At 42.3% G+C, this 22784-nt stretch overlaps 1 protein-coding gene across 1 annotated transcript in view; it reads left to right on the forward strand.

The window, feature by feature from the left end:
- Nucleotides 1–22784, forward strand: part of LOC306700383 (oxysterol-binding protein-related protein 10-like) — a gene marked incomplete at its 5' end in the record, with an annotated part of 53658 nt that overhangs the window by 15254 nt on the left and 15620 nt on the right. The window contains 3 exons of the mRNA XM_079165391.1: nt 6186–6278; nt 7613–7982; nt 10568–10680. Coding sequence (XP_079021517.1) covers nt 6186–6278; nt 7613–7982; nt 10568–10680 — 576 coding nt within the window. The remainder of the gene's footprint in view (nt 1–6185; nt 6279–7612; nt 7983–10567; nt 10681–22784) is intronic.

Here is a 22784-nt window from a genome sequence, read left to right on the forward strand (position 1 = left end):
TTTCCTGGTTGTGCGATTTTGCATCACATCGAAATTGTTACTGTAGCTAATTACCACTATTACTGTTATAAACCAATAAATCCTCCCTTGTTCCTCCGGCAACATTTCGACTCTCCGGCTGTGTCTGCCGGGTGGGATGAGTGCATAGTGAGAGAGGGGTTGTGATCATTTCATTTTCCTCTTTTCCATTACCATGTACTTTTTTACAGAGCGATGAGAAAAAAAAAAAGGCTCATGAGGCATGTGAAGTATACTTTTTTTTTTTTTTATGAAGGGATACGAGGAAGCTCCCAGCAAAAGCAATGCAAAGTCTGCCCTCTCACTGGCACACTGAGGAAATCCTGCTCTTAAACAGGCAGAAGCCCAGAGATTGATATTATACCTGTGGGGGATACAGTATGGTAGGTCAGATGTTGTTGAGTCAAAAAAATAGGGCAAAGTGTCTCTTTAAGACAAAAAAATACACAGCAAATGTTCCATTTGGTTCACCATCTGTCACACCAGAGGCCCCTACCTGAGAGCTGAGTCTTTGCACTCAGCTCTCACCTAGCCCTGCTTGCATTGCACACTACTGCCCAAAGTAAAACATTTTAACCTCCTAACCCCCTGCTCGGAAATGATGAGAGAATACCTCTGCAACAACAAAATATATATATATATATATTTTTGTTGATGCCGCTTGAATTGTACCATGAATTTCACTTTTGATGTTTGTCACTTTCTTACAACAAAACTTCCTTGATATGTAAAATGACCTTTACATTTAAAAACATCATATGTGAAATTCATGGTACAATTCAAACAGAATCCAAAAAATGATTTGTTGACTACCATATATATTTATTTTCCAAAATAAGGTCCCACGGTGGTCCAGCAGAAGGGGTGGGACTTCGCCTCGCTATAGACGTCCTCAAAGTGATATTTTTAGGCCCTCCTCTCCCGAACAGCAGCCTCCAGAGGCTTAGCTCAGCCCTTTCAGACAGAGCTATTAAACTTCAATATGGACACTGGAGACACATTTTAATACCTGTTGTAAATGTAATCAGGTTAAATCACATCTGGTTACAATCTAGATACGAGATGAATTTTAATGCAGGGTGTAAAGGGGCTCTTTGAGTAACAGATTGATGCATTAAAATGCTTATCAGATGCCAGAAACTGCAACTTGTTGTGATGCTTAAACATGATTTTACAATTCTGGAAAGTTATCATGTTGGCAACTATTTTAATTGACGTGACGGTCGCGAGTTAACAGTAAGAATACGGTGTTCATGTAACACTGTAATCTACCAGGAATGTGCGCTTGCGTGTATGTGATTGGTCAATGCAGCGCCATGCAGAATGATGTTGCGTTGCATTGCAGAAAAAGTTTACGATTGACTAATTCGACTTCTTTGCCGGACGACCCTGCATTTTATTTATCAGCCACAATGGACTGCCCCCATGGACTGAAAGTATTTTTACACAGGGCTGAACACGGCAAATGGGATAGTTATTCCTTATAAGATTATTAAATGCAACTAAAAAGCACTAAGCCTTGTTTATACTCTAGCGGGACACCATGGCCCAGGCCTCCACAGAAGGCGCACGTGCTAAGAGCACGGATAAAGGCTTTTATGCTTCACCCGTTGCCCGTTGCAGTATTCTCCGAAAAACACCAGGGGTCGTACAAAATAAATATACTGTGAAGAAGCAAGAAGTTAACAGACATGCAAATCGTCAACGGTGAGAAGAATCAAACTTGTGGCAAAACGTGACAACGTAATTTTTGGCCCTCGCGCCAGGAACACTACTGCAAGCATGAATCTATCTTTAGAGACGGGCTTTGTGGGTGATAGATTGGTGTGAGATTCCATGGAACTTGTTTTCTCACTCATTAATGTGACTCATCCATGTTGGATTGCTGTAACTTAACTAATAAACTGCAAATACTCTTGTTCTGGGCTTAGTTGCAGTTACCAAACAGCTTCAGGCACTTTACCACCATCCTCTGGACTGGAGTAGGTCTAACGCCAGATTTACATACTGTATATCCAAAGACATCAAAAACGGATGCGTTGAGATTTATAATGGGGCTTACAGATATGCATCTATATAAAGGTTACAAATTACAAACAAAATATTTTATTGCATCTGGATTTAATCACTGAAAATAGAATGTGTAAATTGAGCCTCGCAGTCTCATAGAAAATCCATAGACTATAAGCAGACATCTCGTCTCCTGGTGAGGTACAGCGTGTTTACTCCTTGTTTTGCTTTTGAGATGAACCCTATGATCTGGGACAATTACAAGTAGCCCACATAAGAGACATTAAGGCAGTGAGTGTACACAGTAATGTCACACGAACAGTAGTGTGTATTTTAGCCTTATATAAGATAAGGAATGGTTATTCTGCGTGTAGTCCAGCATCACTGTTCACACACCAAGAGAACTGATGAGGTCTCTCTAAAACCCCTTCTACGTATCTGCACTTCATCTGCACTACAGAGAGATGACTGATGGACCCAAACAATAATCAAACAATAATCAAAGAAAGAGTTTGAGTATATTGTATTCGAGGCAGTGTGTATGTGTATGTGTGTGTGTGTGTGTGTGTGTGTGTGTGCATAGATGATTTGAACTGTGATAGCATTGTGTCTTGTAATAGCTCTTCTCTCGCCATTTCATCAGCAAGCGCCGATGACTCACCCTCCCCTGAGAGCAGCACGTGTGCGGGTGAGGCACGATCTGAGCGCTGGGTGTTTGTATGTGTGAGAGTGTCGGAGTAAGTGATAGACAGTGCATGGAAAGTACTTAGATCTGTTATAGCCGCATCTTGGCCAGCATACATATGCAAAACGCACAAGTAGACGTTGTTAAACTACTGCTAAACCCTATTTTATTTAGGTATGAGGACTCTACAATATTGTTCTTAAAGGGATACAAAGCTGAAGATTCCTCCGCGCAGAGGAAATGTTGCTGCTTATCACTTGAGGGACTATAATATAAATAATAGCTGAATTTGCAGCTCCCCTTGGCTTTAGAGGGCTTTATAGTGAGTTTCAGCTCATTGTTTGGCTGTCCGGCCCTCAACGTTACTGTTTTGGTTCTCTCTCACAGCGCTCATAGCGTGTTTTTCAGCCACAGCAGGCAACTGTTTTCAGCAGACAAAACGGTTAGACACTAGCTGGTTAATATAGTGGAGGATTGAGCTGTTAAAAAGACATATTTCCTTCAAGGGTTGGTAGAGACCAAAATCAGTGCTAAAAGTACAAGTGGACAAATAAAAACAAGGCCGGTTTAAGAGGTTTCTCTCTCCATTTTGAACCAATACTCAACAGTCTTACTGGTAGAAATCACAGAATGAGGCAGGAACAGCAGGTTATTTACAGACAGCAGCCTCAGTAGACCATAATGCAATTCAGCCTGAAGGCATGCTGTGAATTGTCCCAAACTGATTACCAACTGTCACAGCCATAAAGGTAGAAGCATATCAAGCAGCATGATAGAGAGTAGGAAAAAATATATATATTATCAAATTAACTCTAACTAACCCTTACGTCTTCTATGATTTATTGCAATGTTGTACAATTTTAAAGTGTTGGTTGAAAGAAGCCACCCACCAAAATATTTTGCTATTCCAAGAGAAAATAGAGTTTGTTCGGAATGTGGTCCCTAGGGGAAAGCCTTGAATATGGTGGCATGTATGTTCAGCAATCTTAATGCCAATCTATATGTCAGATTTTAAAATGACTTGTGGGCAAAGTTGATGTTGTGTGCTAGTAGAAATCTTATTGAGTGTCCAAGATGCAAAGGGTTCTTGTTGGGAGCATTGACTGTCTGTGCTCCCAAAGCCTCATTGCAATCTTTCCATTACATTGTGGCTATTGTATTTCAAGAGGATAGTCAGTCATTCGTATTCATCCTCTGGGGATCATGGATGACTGTTCGCTTTTGAGATTGTCTCACGGACGAAAAGGATTGACAAGAGGACATTTTGACCTGATGGTCGTGGTAAATGAAAGAGGAAGGGGTCCCCAAAATCATGAGGGTTGACTTTCAAATGACTATAAATATTCATACCAAATTACAGGAGAATCTATGCAGTTGTTCGGATATCTTGCCCCGGACCAAAGTGTTGGATAAACTGACAGACTGACAATCGAATGCTGCCATTCTAATGGGATGGATATTGTCCAAAATTAGACTGACCCGAGCATGGTGAGACAGAACTTATGCCACAGTGATCCTCTCAGCCACATGGGTGCAGAAATTATAAATTATCACCAATGTGCACTGTGTCACTGTCATGCCTCTCTACCTCTTTTTTTACTCCTTTCTCTATAGGTCCTTCGGTACCCATCTGTTGTCTTCATACTGTCTGTCTGGGTTAAAGTGGACATATCATGCTCATTTTCAGGTTCATCCTTGTATTTTGGGTGCCTATTAGAATGCTTTTATGTTAAAAAAACACCGACTTTTTCTCATATCGCCTGTCTGAATATACCCGTATTCAGTCTCTGTCTAAAAACGCTTCATTTTAGCAACCTGTCTCTTTAAGCCCCCTTCCAAAAAAGATGGTGCACCCAGGCTGCAACCACTGGGTCTGAAAAGTGAAGTTTATGTGGAATCAAGTCTTTTTTAATACAGCATGATGGTCATTTAGTAAACGATGGTCACATTTAGAGTAAAATAGAAGATAAAGCAGCGTATGTTTTTAGGGCTTGGCTACCTTGTGATTGTCAAGGCCCTACCACAGAATTGTTCAGCGTTTGGTTGTATTGAATCAATGACTTCCTAAGAAGTCGGCTGCTAATTTTCTCTGGTATGTAGTCCCACATTACGAACAAGCCTTTTTAGCGCTATCCAAAATGAACATCTCTATTAACTATCACCGTTTATGTGAATTACGGATGCACCTTTATAATCAAGTTAGCTACCCAGCACTAGCGTTAGTCGCTAACAGTACCTGGCCCTGCTGGGCCTCGTTCCTCTCCAGCTTTACCCCCTGGTCTATATATTATTCCCTTTGGTAAAATTAAACAAGGTAACGACAGCCAAAATGCCAAACTCCATGCTCCAAAAAATGGTCTTGTGTAGATGGCAACCCACAATTTGCGAAACTATAGCAAGATGGTTAAGATGAGGCATTGACCTCGAAGCGAGTCTCGCAAGAGTTTTTGCAAGTTTTACCATATCCTTGGTAACCATCTAGACACAACATCAAAGCAGTAGTACACAAAACCAAAAGGTGATCTACGTCCACTTCTTATCTACAGTCTTTGATTGGCACACACCACAAATGGGGAAACACACAAGCCTGTAAGTGATCATTAAAACAAGCTTAAATCATTTTAGGGTGTCAACCAAGTCAGTGCAGTTGGGTTATTGGTTTACAGTACAAAAACACAATCAGAATTGATCTTAACACTGAGTTGAACCTGCTGTGGATTTCTTTGCTGCTGCACTGATTGCAGCGTTTCCATGTATACACAGTATGTGTCCGACTAAGCCCCAAAGACTGGAAATCAGAGGTATTAATGTGTGCAGTTTCTGGGAAAGGGATAGAGGAAATATCTGTAGTCACTGTTGGACCGAGTGCGTATGCGAGAGACATTCATCACAGCTCATCTCACACACTCATTAAACAAGCTGAGATGTCCCAGTGGCTCTGCTCTGTAGTAGCAGTGTCAGTACTAATTACCTCCTGGGGTCAGAGAGAAAACCTCATCATCCCAAGTCTCTTTCCTCTTTGCCGCTCTTCCTTTGTTCTCCTTCATTATCCAGAAGAAGTCAAACATTCTCACACTGTCCTCTTTTCCACAGTGTCCCTCTGGTTTATCACCCTTCAACTACCTTTCTCTCTCTGTTCAAATTCTCCCTGCCCACGTATTTTAATTTCCATCTCTTCACAACCAGGACTGGTAGTGTGAAAGTCCTTTAAACCGCAATATGACAACCGCAGAGGCCGTCACTGATTCTGTTTACTGAAGGTCTTGCCAGAATGATGCGGTGTCAATCACAGCATCCACTCTGTATCTTGTGGCAAGTGGCAAAAGTTTGACATGGCTGCAGTGAGAGAATATATCCCCCTCTCTGTGTCACTGCTGTGAGGCAGTAGAGGTTACAAGTCAATGTTTCTCTGTCGGACAAAGGCCTCTTACCATTAGTTTCCTATATTATTAATTTGTTTCTGTGTGTGTAGGTGATGATCCAGGCTGAAGGTCAGCAGAAGAGCCTGGTCAACTCGATAGAGTCCCTACCCGCCCGAAGTGGACCCCTATCTTCTCTGGATGAGGTAACATGCCATTTATTGTGTAGGCCAAATAAGTAAGCAATGACAGACATACCCACCCTGATTTCTTAAAAATGAACTGACCATACAATGAAACCGTGTTGTCAATAAGTTTCGAGGGAACGTTTTTTCTCCTGGATTGCATTTGTATTTGACAATTTACAAAGTCCACATTGGGGATAGGGTGTCAACAAACACATATCCAGGAGCAGGAGCTCTAGATGAAACCCTTATAATATAAAAGGGTTCTAGGTACAACCCCTGAGTGGGTTCTTGTTAGCACCTTTAGAAGGTGGAAAGGTTCTGGATAGAACCTCCAGCGAGGTCTATAGGAGGAACCATAGACCATAGAAGGATTCTCTGTAGAACCTCTTATAGGGGGTTCTGTGTGGAGCCTTTCCCAGATGATGTTAGGTATAACCCTTTATGTTGGATTCTACATAGATTTTGAGTGGAACTTTTATAAAAGGTCTACCGGGAACCAAAAAGGGTTCTCCTATGGAGACAGACCGAAAAGCCCTATATGGTTCTAGTCAGCGCCTTTATTTTTCAGAGTGGTAATCTCTGTGCGCACCAATGGATCAGACAGCGATTAGAGAGGTTATAAAAAAGTCACCAGTTAGACCAGATTAACCACCATTTTTTTCTGAGGTAAAATGCAGTATGACTGCTCATGTTTCTTGAGCCCTATTTTTAGCAAATTTTCCGATCTGTCAGCTTTAGCTCTGATGAGTACAATATTATTAGAACCAATATAACTGGTGGCTTAAAGGGATCATTTGGGTGTTTTGAAGTGGGGTTATATGAGGTACTTATTCATAATCAGTGTATTACCTACAGTAGATGGTGATCGGCAACCCCCGAAATTAATCACCCATGCTATAATATATGATAGTTTTCCTTTAATGGCTCCTCTTTGCTTAAGAGCCATGACCTGGCTTATGAAAAAATGAGCAATTTCAAAATTTCCAAGGAATAATTTCCAAGCAAGAGCACTAATTCATGCTCTCTGCTGCATGAATGCCTTTGGGGATCAGTACAAACACTATTTCAGATACATTAATTTGCCTGCTCTCTATTTTTTTGTAACATCTTCGACAGCATTTGGGTGGATGAATAGCTAAGGAGTGTCCAAGACTGCCAGTTGAGTTCAATGGTATGCTTAGCCTAGCCTGAAGCTGTGGTGTTTTTATTTGCAACATGTGGGCCCACAACACTTAGCTTTTTTAACATAAGCTAAAGCTTAAATGTTACTTTTAGTAAAACTGGAAGCATCTCCTCCTGCTCCTCTTACTCATCTTCTTTTATTTCTCTCTTTCCCCTTTCAATGGATCAAGGACCTACTCCTTTTTAAGGCCACCTCTGCAGCCACTTTGAGCTGCCTGGGGGAGTGCCTCAGTATGCTGCAGCACAATGTTGTCCAGGCCCTCAACCAGAACCAAAACCAGAACCACTCCCCTAGTCCCAGCCTCAGCCCCAGTTCAGCTGGTTTGAATCAGGCGGCTACCGCAGAAAGAGTCAAGTCGTGGAGTCAGCGCTGCAGCTCCAGTGTGAACCAGGGGGAGCCCGGTGTTCTCAGGTCCAGCAGTCAAAGCCCGACTCACGGCTTTCGTGAGAGCCAGAGTCCCAAAGACAGCAGCAGCAGCGGAAGGCAAGAAAGTGGCCACAACCACATCCAAAGTCAGAGTCAGGGCCATGAACATGCAGGTGAGTTGACGGATGGCTGGTCAAATTTAAATAATCAGTGGAGGCAAGGATGAACCTTTTTGTGTCTTTGACTTGGATACGTTATCTGAATCATAAAAAAAGCTGTAAAAAATCAGTTGTAAATGCATGCAGAATGCAGTGCATCATCCGGGAACCACCTCTGGAGGTGGCTTCTTAAAATACCCTCTGACTGGTGATGCTTCCCTTCATAAGCCCGCCACAAGAGCAAATGAGTCTCATTCACTCCTTTTTCTTTGGTCTATTGTTAGCAGGATGCAGTACTTTGTGGAGATGGAACGGCCTCTCTGCATGTTGCACATTAGTCAATGTTTGATGGCACGGTGAATGACAGTCAAATGTTTTGGGTCAATGGGCTATAGGCTGGAAGGAATCCATAAAACATAAAGTTATACCTTACAGATTCTTTATAGGTGTTTGAAGTATGTGATCTATATTTGAGTCCAAGCAGCCATGACCAACTTTGGCTGAAAGCCCAAGGTCATATGGTTATGATCTGTTTGATAGCCAGCTCTAAAAAAATGTGCTTTGTCTTAAGTTATCACCAGAACCTTCTTGATTTTTGCTTCGTTTGAAAGTCAGGCAGCGTGACATCATTTTGTATTGCTACCTGGCTGCCCCAACAATGGAAATATTAGTTAGTTTCTGCTCAACAAACCCAACTGTTAGGTTAAAGCAGGATGTCTCGACTTGAACGACTGATGGAAACGTTGCCGTGGATGGTTATGGTTCCTGTAGGACCCAATCATTTAATAATTTCCTGGAAATGTAGTACAATTTGCACTTAACCTGATAAAAATGTAGTAAAACCCATTAATGTAATTAACAACTTGAAAAATAATGTGATCAAATTTCCTAGCTGATATTAGAGTAACATTTTTAATGATAATGTAATACTTATGATGGTTTAATCATTTTGACGAATGTAAAACAGGATGCTTTTTTTCTTGGAAATCTAAAGTGTGCAAGTATAGCAAACGTATAATACTATTATTCTCATGTAAGCCCAGTGGTTCCCAAACTACTTCATGTCAAGGACCCCCAAACTTAGAAAAATTTGACCACAGACACCCATTTAATAACTACCCCATCTTATAAGATTACTGCTTTTAAACGTTTTACTACTGAAAGTGTATAAAACTCATAAGCAAAATAGTCATACACATTGTCATTTGGTTACTTATGGATGCAATTGAAATGTAAAAATAATTGAATACCCTTTATGTTTGGAAATATAAACTCTAGACTTTGAACAACAGATGGCAAGGGGTACGTTGTTACCAGGTAGCGATGCATTAAACTAAAGCAGAGTTAGCTATTACTTAAAAATGTTATTTCAATATCAGTCAGTACATTTTACTAATCAGTTTGCATTTGCAGGCCTTATTACATTTTCGGAAGGTCATTAAATTATAGGGGCTAGAGTCCCCAAATGAATCTGTACCACCAGTATAAGGTAACAACTTGCTGTGCACAAGAAATATTGAAAGCTGTGGTCACTCTTGGATCTTCAATGTGACTTTTGTCATCCGATCATGCCAGGACGCATTAACAGTCTGTACGCTCTGAGATCAGATCTTGCTCACATTGGGATCCGATCAGCCAGAGACGCTCACATTGTGTCAGGATCTCTGAGGTGTGGACAACATGTGGGCACAATCCGGAAAATGTGTCAAATGTAGGTCTCCATCATCGTCCTCTCACAAAAGAGTTCCTCCCCAGAGGACAGCAAAGGGAAAAGAGGAGGGAAAATGGTTTTGAGCACAGCTGAGACCCGCTGTGAGTCCTGTTAAGTTACTGCTGAATCAAAACCCAACATTTCCTGATTGGGCTGCTTCAAAATAAAAGCTTTTAAATGATAAAATAGCTGCTGACTTTTATTGGGAAGAATTTATAGGAATTACACAATTAGCTGAGCTTTACATGCTATTCTTCAATTGCAACAGGACTACTAATACCACAGGGAGGACTGGTAAGCAGCAAAAATAACAAAGAATTTATAGGAAATTAAATGTTTATCCAGCCACTCCTTTGACCACAAAATATATCCAATCACTATCCGATCAGGCAGGTTGCAATGAGGACAGCTTAGTTCCGATCACAAAAGAAAAGTCGCATTGTAAAGATGTGGAATGTGTAAACACGGCCTAAAAGCAAAGGGCAGCTGTAAAGGTGTACTTTGTATATTTCCTGCTTTCCAGAAGGTGAACCTTCTGCACCTTGAACACATTTGCTTTTATCCAGACCACCCTTCGGACAAAACATCAAATTTGCACTTTCAGTCCACCCGAGGTAATAAACCCTTTTAATGACCCAATGCCAAAGTCTACATGTTGTCCTCACCACGAGTAAGACTCCAAGAATAGCATAATCACCAATACGTGTTACTGCCGTTGAGTGAGTGGTTAGGCGACCGGTTATGAGACAAATGTAATGCCTTCTAATTTGGGAATCCCAGTCTCAGCTTTACTATCCTGCTGCTGCCTTGTTGCCAAGAGATTTGAAAAAAACAACTTTGTATTAATTGTTTTGATGGTGATGCTATTGATATTTCCCTTTCTCTCCAGATAGTTCCACTGGATGGCCCAGATCTCTTTCTGAGAAGAATAATGGCGCACAAACACCTCTCTCCTCCTCTACCTGGTCGTCTTCCACCCAAACACACAAGGACCCTTCTGAGGTAATCCAAACCACATTACTCTTTCATACATCTCCTTGATCATTATGCAAATTGAAATGGCAATCTACGGTGTCAACATAATTCTACTAGCTGTGCAGTCTTTTTTAATCCACAGTTCTATATGCTGTTCTTCTTGCTTGACGATGCATTGACTTTGCTTCGGTGACCAAAGTTAATTACATTGCTCTTCTAATTGTTTGCATTACTCTCAAGGGCATTTATCAAAATGCTTATTGTGTAAACCCTCACATACAAAATATTGCACCCAACCATCAGAGCTTTCTAAACATAAACATAATATGATATTTGATTTCATCTTTTAAGTAATCTAGCATTTTCATATTGCCACAAGCTCTGATATCAGGTAAAGGGCTGGTTGTACCAGTAAGCGTGCATTTCATATACTCTGTAGCTCTCACAAACAGCTTCAACACTTCTTTCACTTGAAGCCACCAGCACATGACAAAACACATCCTATAAAAAGAAGACGCTGCCCATCACTGTGTGCGCACCGAAACCAGTTCTCTCTGGTCTGAAGGGCGAGGCATGGTGCAAAGTGTTCAGTTTATCAAAGAGAATCTTGAAATTATGAGATCCAGTGTCCTCGAGTGCCAAATCAAGCCAATGATTTGAAAAGTGCCAGACGAACAGATGTGGGTATTTTGCACAATGCTGTGTAGCAACCCATGCTCCTCTGTCAAGCATTGCTGATGCTCCAGCAGAGGCAAAGGACACACAACCCCCCCCCCCAAAAAAAGTGGTCGTCTAACCCATGTTTATTAAGACATGCCAGCACTGTCTTTGTGATATCATTTTCTGTCCTCCTGTCCAACTCGAGCAGCCCAAAAAATATATTATCTGGCATCATAGCTCAGCGCCGGTAATAGCTGCCCTCAAACACATCTCCAGCACAGAGTTGCAGCTGATTGTGGTACATTGGTCAATCAGCACACACAGTTTTAGTTTTAATTTTTTCCTCTTCTTTTGGACTGGTGCTGTTACCAGTTAGCTGTGGTTTCAGGTCGTCCGTCCGTACCGTTGTCATGAAGGAGATCTCTCGTTCATGAGGTCACTGTGACCTCACGTGCGTTCCAATCTCGTGAACGCGTTATCTCAGGAACATCTGGAAGGAATGTCTTCAAATTTGGCACAAAAAGTCCACCTAGACAAAATAACTGATTAGTTTGTGGTGGTCAAAGGTCACTGTGGCCTCACAAAACCGTTTTTTTGGCCATAACTCAAGAATTTCTATGCTAATTATGATGATTTTTTGTGATTCACTCAAATGTCAAATTATGAAGTGATGATATTTTGGAGGGACATGGATGTAAACCTCAACTTCCCCAGTTGGTGGAACCATACAGCAGTGAGTTCTTTTGGTTTTTGACCATTTTTTTCTTAATCTTTGCTGCAATTTCGTATATTTATGTTATATACAAACCAAATTGTAAAATGATATATTATGTTTATATATATATATAGATCGATCTTGGCGGAGTGCAAAGCCCACATTCACTCCATTTAATTCTTGTATGCTCACCTCAGTTGGCATATCTGATAATGGATGGCCACGCCTACATATTCTATTGGCTGCTTGCAACACTCACCAGCTTGTATTGTATTCAGCCCCTTGTATTTTTAAATTGTTCCATCTTGCGATGCCATCTTTCCAGTCTACGCTGCGTTTAAGTGACACCTCTGTGTTCCTTGATTGTGATTGTGATTGATGTTGTTGTTGTTGTTTTTTAGCTTTGTCAGTTCCAAAAGCAGATATTAAACACCCACTCCACTCAGTTGACATTCTCAGTCCTTGGTCTTTCTGAGCAGATGTGCTAAACACTTTGCCCCCAAGCGTTTTCTCTTCGACAATGAGCTTCTAAAGTACAAAATATTCTGTGCACAAAATCATCAAAAACATCATTTGCTCCTTTTACCAACAGGCGGGCAGTTTATCTTGACTGATTGTTACCGTAGCTGGTTGCAGTAGCGGTAGCAGATGCTTTTTGAATGCTGCATCAACACGCTTTGTGTTGCTAGCAATGCGTTCCCTTGTCTGGTTGTTCTAGATTTGACTCACATGGCTGTTGTGTTATTGTCTGACTCTTTGTTTTGCCCCTTTTGAGCCAGGCTAACATCATTGTAGCATTACTCACCTAACATAACAAACTGTGGATGCTCTTGCCGCTTGCCAACAGATAAAATTGGGCAGACAAAAGCGGAAGCAGAGTGAGCAAAGTTGCGTCACGTAGTGCACCCTGGGTATTGTAGTTCCTATCGTGGATCTCTCAGAGTAAAGAGTAAAATGTAAGAGTGATGGAGCTGTATACAAGCGAGTGCCGGCCCACTTTGAACACCGATCCTCGTGCCAATTTGTACAACTCGAGGTCCTGTGATGTTCTCTCTGTGACCCTCCAGCTCCCCTCAGTCAGGAATTCTTCTTCTCTTTCTGCCTTCCTCTCCCTCTCTCCTGTAATGAGTGCCATCAATCTTAGTCCTTAGACCAGAGATGGCCTTAGTGAAGTATTGATGTCTGTTATGCTTCTCTGCCTCTTTTTTTTGCTCCTCTTTCTACTTTGGTATCCAGCTGTTTTCTTTCTACTGTCTGTCTGTGTTAAAGGGGACATATCATGCTCATTTTCAGGTTAAAAGAATATGTATTTTGGGTGCCTACTAGAACATGTTTCCGTGCTTTAATATTCACAAAACACATCACTTTTCTCATACTGTCTGTCTGAATATACCTGAATTCAGTCTCTGTATAAAATGCTTTGTTTTAGCGCCTGTCTCGAAAAAAAAACCTGGTCTGCTCTGATTGGCTCGCCAGTTGGAAAAGCGAAGGCAATGTGGACATTTCTTAAACTTGCAATCTTTCTACTGACCAGTGTGGTGGAAAATAATCTTTTTAACCTAATAATCGAGATGAGAAACCTCTTAAAATATAAAAACATATGTATTTAACAGACACTAATAATAATTCAGCTGAATGGATAGAGCTCTTTCCCCACAGATGGTTCAGAGGTCTAACAACAAGAAATACACAAAACAGAGTATATCTGCACATTATCTCGTCTCCTCTCCCTTCACCCCCCCCCCCCTCAATCTCTAGTTTCAAGTCTTCTTCAATACAGCATGATGTTCATTTAGTAAATGATGCTACATTTAGAGTCAAACAGACCATAAAGCAGGGGATGCTTTAGGGCGGGGCTACCGGAGTTGTATACAGCGTCTCTACTACACTCCTCCACAGTCCAATAATGGTCACCTCTCATACAGACGCTAGCCGACGGTGAGTCTGCATTTGACGAATTGGGAGTGAGAACGGGTTGTATGGACACCTAACAGTAGAAACACTGACCAGAACTATAAAAAAGTCTGGCAAAGACCACCGACACAAATAAATATACTCTACTGGTACAAAATGTGCATTACCACTAGCAAGACGAGACCATGGCCGGCTGCTAGTTTGTTAAATCCATAAATGTTCTCCAGATCTAAAAGTGCCACAATTTACGTCACGGTTTTAACGGTCCATCCAGTTAATTTCCCATGGTCCTTTGTTTGTTGCCGCTGTCTCAGCCGAGTGACAGCTGGTTCATTTCTCTGGACCTCCCTCATCATATCTGATCACATAGCATCCATTCCCTTCATGCTGCCAGGCCGGCTACTGGCTCACTAATTCATTTTCTGATCAACTTGGATTCAGTGCCATCCTACTGATACACTGAGGCACTTAGACAGCACACGCTATGTGATGATGGAAGTAAATTCCTTTTCTTCTTTTCCTGGAGCTTTTTCCTGGACCTCGAGTTGGCTCAGGTGTCATCATGTGACCTAAGTATGGAATATCTGTCATGTGGTTGTGGATGAAGAGGAGGTTTGCAACTCCTGTCTCTGCTCAAAGATGGGGTACATCCCAAGTCTCTTTATTTGTCATATCTTCGCTTCTCGCTTGAACCGGAAGTTGTTCTGCGTCGCCATATTGACGGCCGTCCCAAAGCTCTTATTTCTGCTCTGAGGAGCGAAGATGGAGGACGCACGAGAGCAGCCCTCCAGGAAGTGTTTTAACGCTTGACACGCCCCCTCATTGTTCATCAGTTATGTTATTGGACGCTGCAGCCGATCGGACTGATGAGATTTTTGTCAATGTCACTGGCGTGTTATACCAGAATGAACACAGATCACAGATTAAACTCTAGTTTTATATTTGATTAGTTTTCTGATTCACCGTCCGGTTTAAATAAATGTTCATTGTAGACTGAAAAACAAAAGGACCACAAACAACTTTCTTCATTTGTTAGAAAGATTTGTCTTTTCATGATCTGTTATTTCCCTCAATAACTTTTATGATGGATACAATTAAAGTCAGAGAGAGTTGGAGATGAAAGACTTTTTACATAATTTATCGTCATTTCCATTCAGTCACATGAGGCTGATCATTCCTGAGTGTCTGGTTTGATGAGTTATAACATTTCAATTTCCCTCGAAACAATGAGCCTAATACATTTATTCAAGTGTTCAAGAGAAACCATAATCATATTCTGGGTTATTTAATAATGACGTCACAATCAGAATTTCAAAACATACAGACGCAAATAATTCATAAATAAGACGAATGTATTCTGCCGGTAGAAGTCGGTCCTGCGTTTTATAAACAGGACACAGAACACAGTATAAATACCACAGACTGTGTATAAATACTCAATGCAGTTTGTTAAACAGGTAACAGGCTACAGAGAGAAAACACCTCTACCCTGTGATAGATGTGTCTTTATTTGTATTAGCACAGTGAGCATGTGTACAGACACAAACTCCATCAAAAGTCTCTGCAGCTGTTAAAGCCGACTGACAGCTGATCCAGCTGTGATCAGAAACAGACGTCGCTTCATGTGACGCTTCAGAGGAAAAGACGTCTCATTTCTCTTGAAACCTGTTTCCTCGTTTCCTCTCTCCTCGCATGGAAAAGAAGCAAGTGAGTTAAACGTGGAAGCAATCAAGAGATTTGGGATGTACCCAAGGTCTCTTGATCTTTCTCTGGTCGATGGCCTTTGACCTCTTCCCAGTGGATGCTGTGAGCAGTTTTCGTCCGGTGTTGATCGATGTTTCTCGTGTTAATTCCGTCTCTCACAGACGGACCGTTTCCCACAGCTGTGACAGGTGATGACATAATGACGTCACACACCACTCAGAGAGATCTTCAGTTGTCGAGTGCTTTGCGACTTTGAAGACTCGATTGACAGACAGACTCGCCTCGGTGCATCCAAGGGGCACTGACCAAGCGTCGGTGTTTAGGCCCTTTTGGAGTGAGACCAGCTTGTCCGAGTACTGGCACCAGATGTCAGATGGGCTACAGCTTTTGTCTGGGCAAGTCTGTTCAACATGCCTCTGTAGTACTATATCACTCACTATATTCGCAGTAACCTCAGAGCAATATGCTTTGGGATTCATTATCTAACTCTTTAACTGCTTCTTAACATCAGTTAATACAAAAGCAGGGCCACGTTGTAGCTGTGACATCCATTACAGCGATATAAGTGAAACCGGACCAATAAATAAAGATCATAAAGCAGCCACTCCGCTCACGCATCTCATGGTGAAACGGAGCGGTGCATCTCTCCGTCTCTGGGATCGCCTTGTGTGTAGGACCAGGGCCGTAAAGAACAGCTGTACAGAGCTCTTCCACCACCATTAGGTGAGCAGTAAATATCCCTTTGAGGGGAAGAGGACAGTGCTATATTACATCTAGACGGCAGAACCTCACACGAGGGGAGAGAGGTGTAAACCATCTGCATTTAGACCACCTGCACACCCAGAGTGAAGTGTACGGCGGGAAAGAAAATGGAGAGAAATAGCAAAATCTTACCAGTGCAGGGAGATCATTCTTGTCATCAAACTGAGTGCTTTTTTCCTTTCAGTTTTCAGTCTTTTCAGTCCATCATTTCAGTTGCTTCATTTCTCCATCTCTCTCTTTTATCCTCATTTCATCTCTAAAACAGCATTTCTTCCCAAACACCAGGGGGCGCCAAATAGCACAAGCCTGTGCGTGATCATGCCAGAGGGAGAAGAGCTGGGGGGAGATTTCTGGCATTATGATGTTGAATGCCAGAACTGTAACTGTGTCAAAGGAGTAACAACCAACACACACCCTATCAGTTTGATATTAAATGCTATGAGGTAATAAAAAAAAAGAAAATTGAAAGTAGGGTCCAGCAGAAACCGTTTGCTCGACTACAGGAGAATTGACATTTTTTTCTTAAAATATTATTACTTTATTTTTATTTACTTTTCGCTCAATATTTACTGTTTGAGCTATTAAATTTCCAGGGTTTGTAAATTATTTCTAATTCAATAATGTTTAATTGACACTGAAAATGAACTGGGGAGGTCGTACACATCGCTTTATATGTGTGTGTCCCCCTCAATGTTGACACAAACCATAAGCCCTTGAAGAGCTGAGGGTGACAAAGGACTCAGATATGGCATGACAAATTGAACACTCACATTAATAAGCCATTAATCAGTCCAGTAAGTGCGGTGCAGTGCGGGCGAGATGAGCAGCTTTAAATCAAAGTACAACACCACGATGGTGTTGATGTGTGTTCAAAGCCTCGGCTCAGGGATGGTGACACCCACCACGGACTCGGTCTCAGTGCGCCGGGCAGAGAAGCCGCTCATGCACAGCAGACTGGAACAGAACATTGTCACAGAAGAGAGGAGTGCATCGGTGGGCGATGCTGTCTGTCTCTCAGCGGGGAAATCAAAGCAAACACAACTCTTTAATGACATTTAGCAGATGTGCGTGTCAGTGAAGAAGTGGTGTGTGACAGTTAGAGGAGGCCGGTTCCCCAGCGCTCTGGGACAATACCTTCACAGTTTACTGAAGGAAGCTTTTGGTCTGAACACCTCCAGGGTTTGGGTGACAAAGTACAAGTATTTGATTGTAAAAATGTTTCTTTTTTTTAATTTAAACTGTGTGGATTTAAAGGTAGGTTGTAGCTTGTAGTCTGTAGTTGTAGGTTGTGAGATTTTATAGTCAGAGTTAACAGACCTGAAACTTTCAATCAGACCCCCCCCCCCCCTTAGGCATCCACCTTCTCGGGATATGGCACTTTGGCTTTCAGCTAATCCCACGTCTAAATGAGGCGGTCTCTCCGTTTGGTGTCCTCCCTGCTGAAGACGCCTTTCCTAGACATGTTCTCGAGACCTGGTGGCATTCATTGCATCGATTGCGAGGCGCCGGATCCTTGGAGTGATTGGAAGGAGACACATGCGTCGTCCCACGCACGGTGGATCGTAGATGTTTTTGGCTTTATTAAATTGGAAATGATTAGCTACGGGATTTTTCAGTGATTTTCATAGATAAATATAAGCAAATTAAATCAGGTGGCACCATCAAGCCTCTGACTTAATTAGTGATGTTTGATGAACCTCCTTAACCTTTTCCATTATGACATCTTTTCTCATATTTATCAGGTATGGCCTCCTTTTTCTTTTCCTTTGGATGCAATGGGCCTCCGTAGTCCCACCGGGGTATTCCACGATCGATGCTGCTGGAGTGTGTGGTGTAGAATTGGGACACCGCTATAGTCCTTTACTGCAACTCTACTCTAGCCTTGCATGAGAATGAAATGGCGTGCTCAAGTAAAGTCAGGATATGCCTGTGTGTTAAAAAAGCACTCCATCCACCGTGACACACACACACCTCTATGTTGTATACACTGGTTGTCCTCCCGCAGTCACTCCATGGAATATTCCATCTCTTTTCTGTCTCCATAAGTGCCGTCATCACTCTTCTCTGAGGACCACCCACTCATTTATTATTCAGGAGGAAGGAGCTTTTAAAAGATTCCTGCTTCATTCTGCTGGGACACACGTAACATGCTAACACACACGTTCACTCGCATCCATTCAACACATAAAAGCTTCAAATACATTGACACGGTCAAAAAATAAATACAATTGAGACAAAGATATGCTTTGTATGGGGGGGGGGTGCAAAACGGGGGAAGCACGTCAAATATTTTTTTTACATCGGGGGGGGGGGGGGGGGAGCTTTTATTTTGGCAATAGAGAGCTTTACTTGATGATACACTTCTTTTTCAGAAAGATAATCTTCACAAATGAACACCGCTTTTATGATTTTTGAAACGTAAATGCACTCAGCAGGAGTCTCATTTAGCCACTTGTTAGCAACCGCCTTTGTTAAGACACGAGATAGCTTCAAAATTCATGACAGGGGTATTTACTTACGTATGTCATGTAGTATAAAACAAAACTTAAAATCTCTAAAGCTTGCGTTAACCACAAAAAAACCCATTGACTTCGGGACTCAGGAACCGGAAGTGCAAACATGCCGACACATTTCCTGGTTTAAGGACTCATTCCAATATGAGCTGCTCTGACTCAACAATGTCGGGCAGAAACAAGCTGAAATTAAACCATGGTGTTGTTCTGTCAGGAGATGCAGTGACTTAAACCAAGTAAGAGTAGAGGACCCGTATTCTGCTGAAGGGCACACACAGCGAGTATGATGATGCAATCTTTTATAAGGAGGATTTGCATTTTGCTTCAGAAGTCAGCTGTTTGTTTTGGTGATAACTCTCACTCTGTTTGCTCGTTGATGGTTGGAACAAGGTTTTCTTTTGCTTTTTGTTTTCTCTAATACTCCCTAACTTTGTTGTTAATATAACAAATGATGGTTATTTGTGATGGGGGAGGGTCAGATATTTTCCCCTTCACTCAAAAAACTATTTGTATCTCTGGGGAGGCTCAGGAAAAATAAAGTCCCACCCCAGCCACCAGCCCCTCTGGTGAATCACGAACACACCCTAAGAATGCAATGAAGCAGCTACACACACACACACACACACAGACACACAAAATACACACACTTCTACAATCATCCACCCAAGCCAGCATAGACAATTTACACATATATAAGTGTCTGTAAACTCAAAAAACTACACTTATATCATAGTGTATCCAAACCCCTGTTTTGTCCATCATGACAAGGTGGTGATCTGCAGAAGAAACCGGTTGATCCCATAAGCTGCTGGTTGCCATGACAGTGAACATGGAATTAATAGTTTAACCTGAATCAATCTGATGGAAGGGGAGGAGGGGGGATTACCAAGAGATTAGAATGGAGTTGACCGAAGTCTCTCATCTTTCCTTGGTTTTGCGTCCCACTCACCTCACTGCTCTCAATCCGTCTCTTTAGGTATCATGTAAATGTGAAATCATGTGACCTTATGACCCTGTGTCTGAATGCCTTGTCGCATAATCTGTCTATCTTCAAATTCCTTGTCGCATCTTTCCACTGTGCAATAAAAGTTTTTAGAAAAAACAACAGCAATAAAAAAGTGGGAGATAGTCATGTGTTTGGTCTGCTGCTGATCAGCCCGCTGGGAATAAAGACGAGTCATGGGGTATGAGAAGGATTAGGAGGATAGGCGTTCACAAATACCCACGTGCACAAATGCACAGACTCCAAAATGGAAATACTTAAATGCCTCAAGTTCCAAGCACCAAATGTATTCCATTTCAATTCACGTTTCGTTTAAAAATTTACAAAAATAATGAATAGTTTTTAAAATAGCATTTCATGAAATCTAGTTTTACATTCCTTGTGGAATTTATTTATCTTCAACTTCAATCCAGTTGCCAGAAAAAATGTTCTTTAAACCATTAGATACGTTAGACATCGACGTTTCTGAATCAAAACTATGTCATATAAAGGTCTTATCTCAGCCTCGCTAGCAGGAACGCACAATGCCACGTGGTTAACGTTGTGAAAGAATTGGTTAGTTTTAGGCAACAAAACAGCTCGGTTAAGGTGAGAAAGAAGATCATGGTTTGTGTTAAATAATAACGTAACAACGCAACGTGACAACTTAAAGCAAAACATACCAAGCTTTAAGTCATTGCTTACTTTTGGTTTCACAGGGGACATGGACAGCGGTTTCCTGAGTGAATGTCCTGTGTTTGTTTGACCCACTCCACCCGCCCTGAGTAGAGTTTCTCCCCTGTTAAACTTGATATTATACAACATAACTTTTAATAACTGTCGCATGATGTTCACATCACTTTCTCTACGTGTCGCTCGTTGTACTTCATCACTTGTTCTGACCGAATGCAAAAAAGTGGATATTCAACATATCAGTGGTTTGCAGTACAATGTCAACATTTTTTCCCAGGCTTTCAATTTTTTTTTCAAAAACTTAAAAACAACTTAAAGTTTATGTTGATTGAGAAGGCCACATAATTATTGAGGACGACTTATCGGTTGAACCTGAATATAGCGCAATATATAAAATATAAACCGCATAGCAGGGTCCAGCAGCTATGCAGCGCTGTGTGTACTGATAGTTCTGTTAGCTGTTAGCCAACACACTGCAAACTGTGATCCCCCCTCTGTGGGCGCAGGGTGGCGCATGGGGGGGGGGGGGTCAGAGACGTACTCAGCTGTGTGATCACTTGTGGCCCCTATCAGCCAGGGACCGGATAAGCATGTAAGGACACATCGACATGGACTGGACGAGCCGGGTGACCGAACCGCCGATCTTCTGACTGGAAGAGTGCAACCACGAGAGCTCCTTGAGCACATGGCCATAACTGGCCACCCAAGATGTTATACAGTTTTGCAGCAGAATGGTCCCCTGGCAGATATATTGAACTGGGACCATCCCTTGAGGTTTCCATAAGTGTTTTCTGTCTTCTTTTTTCCACAAAACTGCATAACTGGGCTGCTCGTTAACACCAACACGTCATGTGCACCGTTGCTGAGTTGACAATAAGCGCATAAGGAGCAGCTGCACTCAGCCCTCAGCCCACAGTTGCTTCCATAGTGGTAATTACACAGACTGTACCACAGCACTGTGTAGCCAGGGGTGGATGGAGGTATAGAAGGAAGAGGGGGATGGGACGCCGGAAAGAGGACTTAAAAGTGAACGAATGAAACAGGCAGGGAAGGAGCACCGAGGGAGAGAGCGGGAGTGAGTGTGGGGGGGGGGGGGGGGGCAGGAGGCAAGAGGGAGATGGTGAGAGGAAGAGGAGGAGGCATTGGAGTAGGGCGTGTTCTGATGTAACACAGTGTGTATGTGCAGGGGGCGGGGCTTATGTGAAGAGGGAGGCCGGTGGGGATAGAGAGGATTGTCGGCATCACTTTCAATCTGCCTGTCAAAAGTGTAGCAGGCAGAGCTCTATACTCTCCCGCTTTCTCTCGCTCTCTCTCCGTTCATCTCCTCTTCTCTTTCCTCCTTCCTCCTCTTCGTCTCATCTCACCTCACTTTCGTGAATGTCTGTCAGCCTCTCCTCACTCTGGCTCTGGCACCCTGTCCTCGGCTCCGTCTGTCACTTGCTGTGGTAGTGTCGGTGCTGGGACATCAGCAAGGGTCTCTCCCACCACCTCTCTGTCCGTCTTACTCCGGATGGTGGACATGAAATCTAGCAGGACTCCCAACAAGTCAGCAGTGGTTGCATGCCAGCCCAACAACGTGAGTGGGAAATCACTACTGTGTGTGTTTTGTTTGTTTGTTTGTGTGTGCATGTGTGTGAGTGTGTGCGAGCATGTTGTGATATTAGTTCATCATTTTGTTCTGTTACCACAGCGATGATCCAGAGAGGGGATGGATGATAGTTGTTTGTCCATAAAAGTTGGCAGGATTATATTGTATGTGTGTGAATCTGTGTGTTTTGTGTGAAATGTGATGTGTGTAAATGGCACGGTGGGCAGACGGTTGAAACAGCCCAGCCGTTTGCAACTTGTAATAAACTTCCTGGAGCTGGGCATTGGAGAGGAACTCGGCACACAGATAAGAAAATGTGAGTGTGTGTGTGTGTGTGTAGGTCTGTAGGTGTGTGTGTGTGAGAGAGACAGGGGGAATGTGTGTGGCACAGTCTTACATAACCTCAGAGTAAACCCCATTGTTAATGAATTATTCAAAAGAAATATTTTCCTATTTTAGATTCTCAGGCTTAAAGGGACAGTCTGAGAGTTGTCTTGTTTGTTGTCTTACCCAAAGACTTGGTCAGTGGCCCAACACTTCAACGTGACAACATTCGCTTGATACATGCATACACTGTCTTTTAAAAAAAAACTTCTGTTT

Source organism: Pholis gunnellus (genome assembly GCF_910591455.1).
Source record: "Pholis gunnellus genome assembly, chromosome: 8".
Classification (NCBI taxonomy): Eukaryota; Metazoa; Chordata; class Actinopteri; order Perciformes; family Pholidae; genus Pholis; species Pholis gunnellus.